Below are 1,007 nucleotides of genomic sequence, written 5' to 3'. Positions count from 1 at the left end.
CTGCTGCTGCCAATGCAGAGCCCCGGGGCGCGCAGGGGAGAGCCACAGCTCTGCTTCCCCATGGCCGCCCCTTCCCTCCGTGCCCCGGCCGAGCTGCATGGTGTGGGTGCCTCTGAGGACCACGAGGACTGACCGCTGGGCCCCCCTGCGTGCACCCACCACCCGCTGCACCACCATGTCTTTGGAGTGGCTGATGGGCTGGAGCTGGTCCCTGGACGGACTCCGGGATTTCATCGCCACTGGCATCCAGTCTTTCCGAGACTGCGACGCCACCGCCCTCGCCGCCGTCGCCTGCCTCCTGGTCCTCTTCGTGTGGTACTGCTACCACGTGGGGCGGGAGCAGCCCCGTGCCTACGCCACCGTCAACGCCCTGATGCAGAGCGCCGAGGCCAACGGCGTGCAGAACGGGTACGTCTACTGCCACTCGCCCGAGTGCGTGCGCTGCACGCACCACGACGGGCTCAACCAGAAACTCTACCACAACCTGCAGGAGTATGCCAAGCGCTACTCCTGGTCTGGCATGGGCAGGATCCACAAGGGCATCCGTGAGCAGGGCCGCTACCTCAACAGCCGGCCGTCCATCCAGAAGCCAGAAGTCTTCTTCTTGCCGGACTTGCCACCCATGCCCTATTTCTCCCGGGACGCTCAAAAGCACGACGTGGAGTTGCTGGAGCGCAACTTCCAGACCATCCTGTGCGAGTTTGAGACCCTCTACAAAGCTTTCTCAAACTGCAGCCTCCCACAAGGATGGAAAATGAACAGCACGCCCAGCGGGGAGTGGTTCACCTTCTACCTGGTGAACCAGGGCATGTGCGTGCCCAGGAACTGCAGGAGATGCCCACGGACGTACCGCTTGCTCGGGAGCCTCCGCACCTGCATTGGCAACAACGTCTTTGGGAACGCGTGCATCTCCGTGCTGAGCCCGGGCACCGTCATCGCCGAGCACTACGGACCCACCAACATCCGCATCCGCTGCCACCTAGGTGAGTGCCCGGCGGGGCGTCCCC

The 1,007-nt window shown here is 64.4% G+C and overlaps 1 protein-coding gene across 1 annotated transcript; it reads left to right on the top strand.

The window, feature by feature from the left end:
- Positions 1-97: 97 nt before the first annotated feature.
- ASPHD2 (aspartate beta-hydroxylase domain containing 2) lies at positions 98-983 on the top strand (the record flags this gene model as incomplete). The annotated part of the gene is made up of 1 exon (XM_010297031.1): positions 98-983. A coding segment is annotated over exon 1 (886 nt), but the record flags the coding sequence as incomplete, so codon positions are not given.
- Between the last annotated feature and the right edge of the window lie 24 nt (positions 984-1,007).

This window comes from Phaethon lepturus, unplaced genomic scaffold (genome assembly GCF_000687285.1).
Source record: "Phaethon lepturus isolate BGI_N335 unplaced genomic scaffold, ASM68728v1 scaffold51971, whole genome shotgun sequence".
In the NCBI taxonomy this organism is placed as follows: domain Eukaryota; kingdom Metazoa; phylum Chordata; class Aves; order Phaethontiformes; family Phaethontidae; genus Phaethon; species Phaethon lepturus.
The sequence above is the reverse complement of the archived record's forward strand: the minus strand, read 5'-3'. Positions and strand labels throughout refer to the sequence as shown.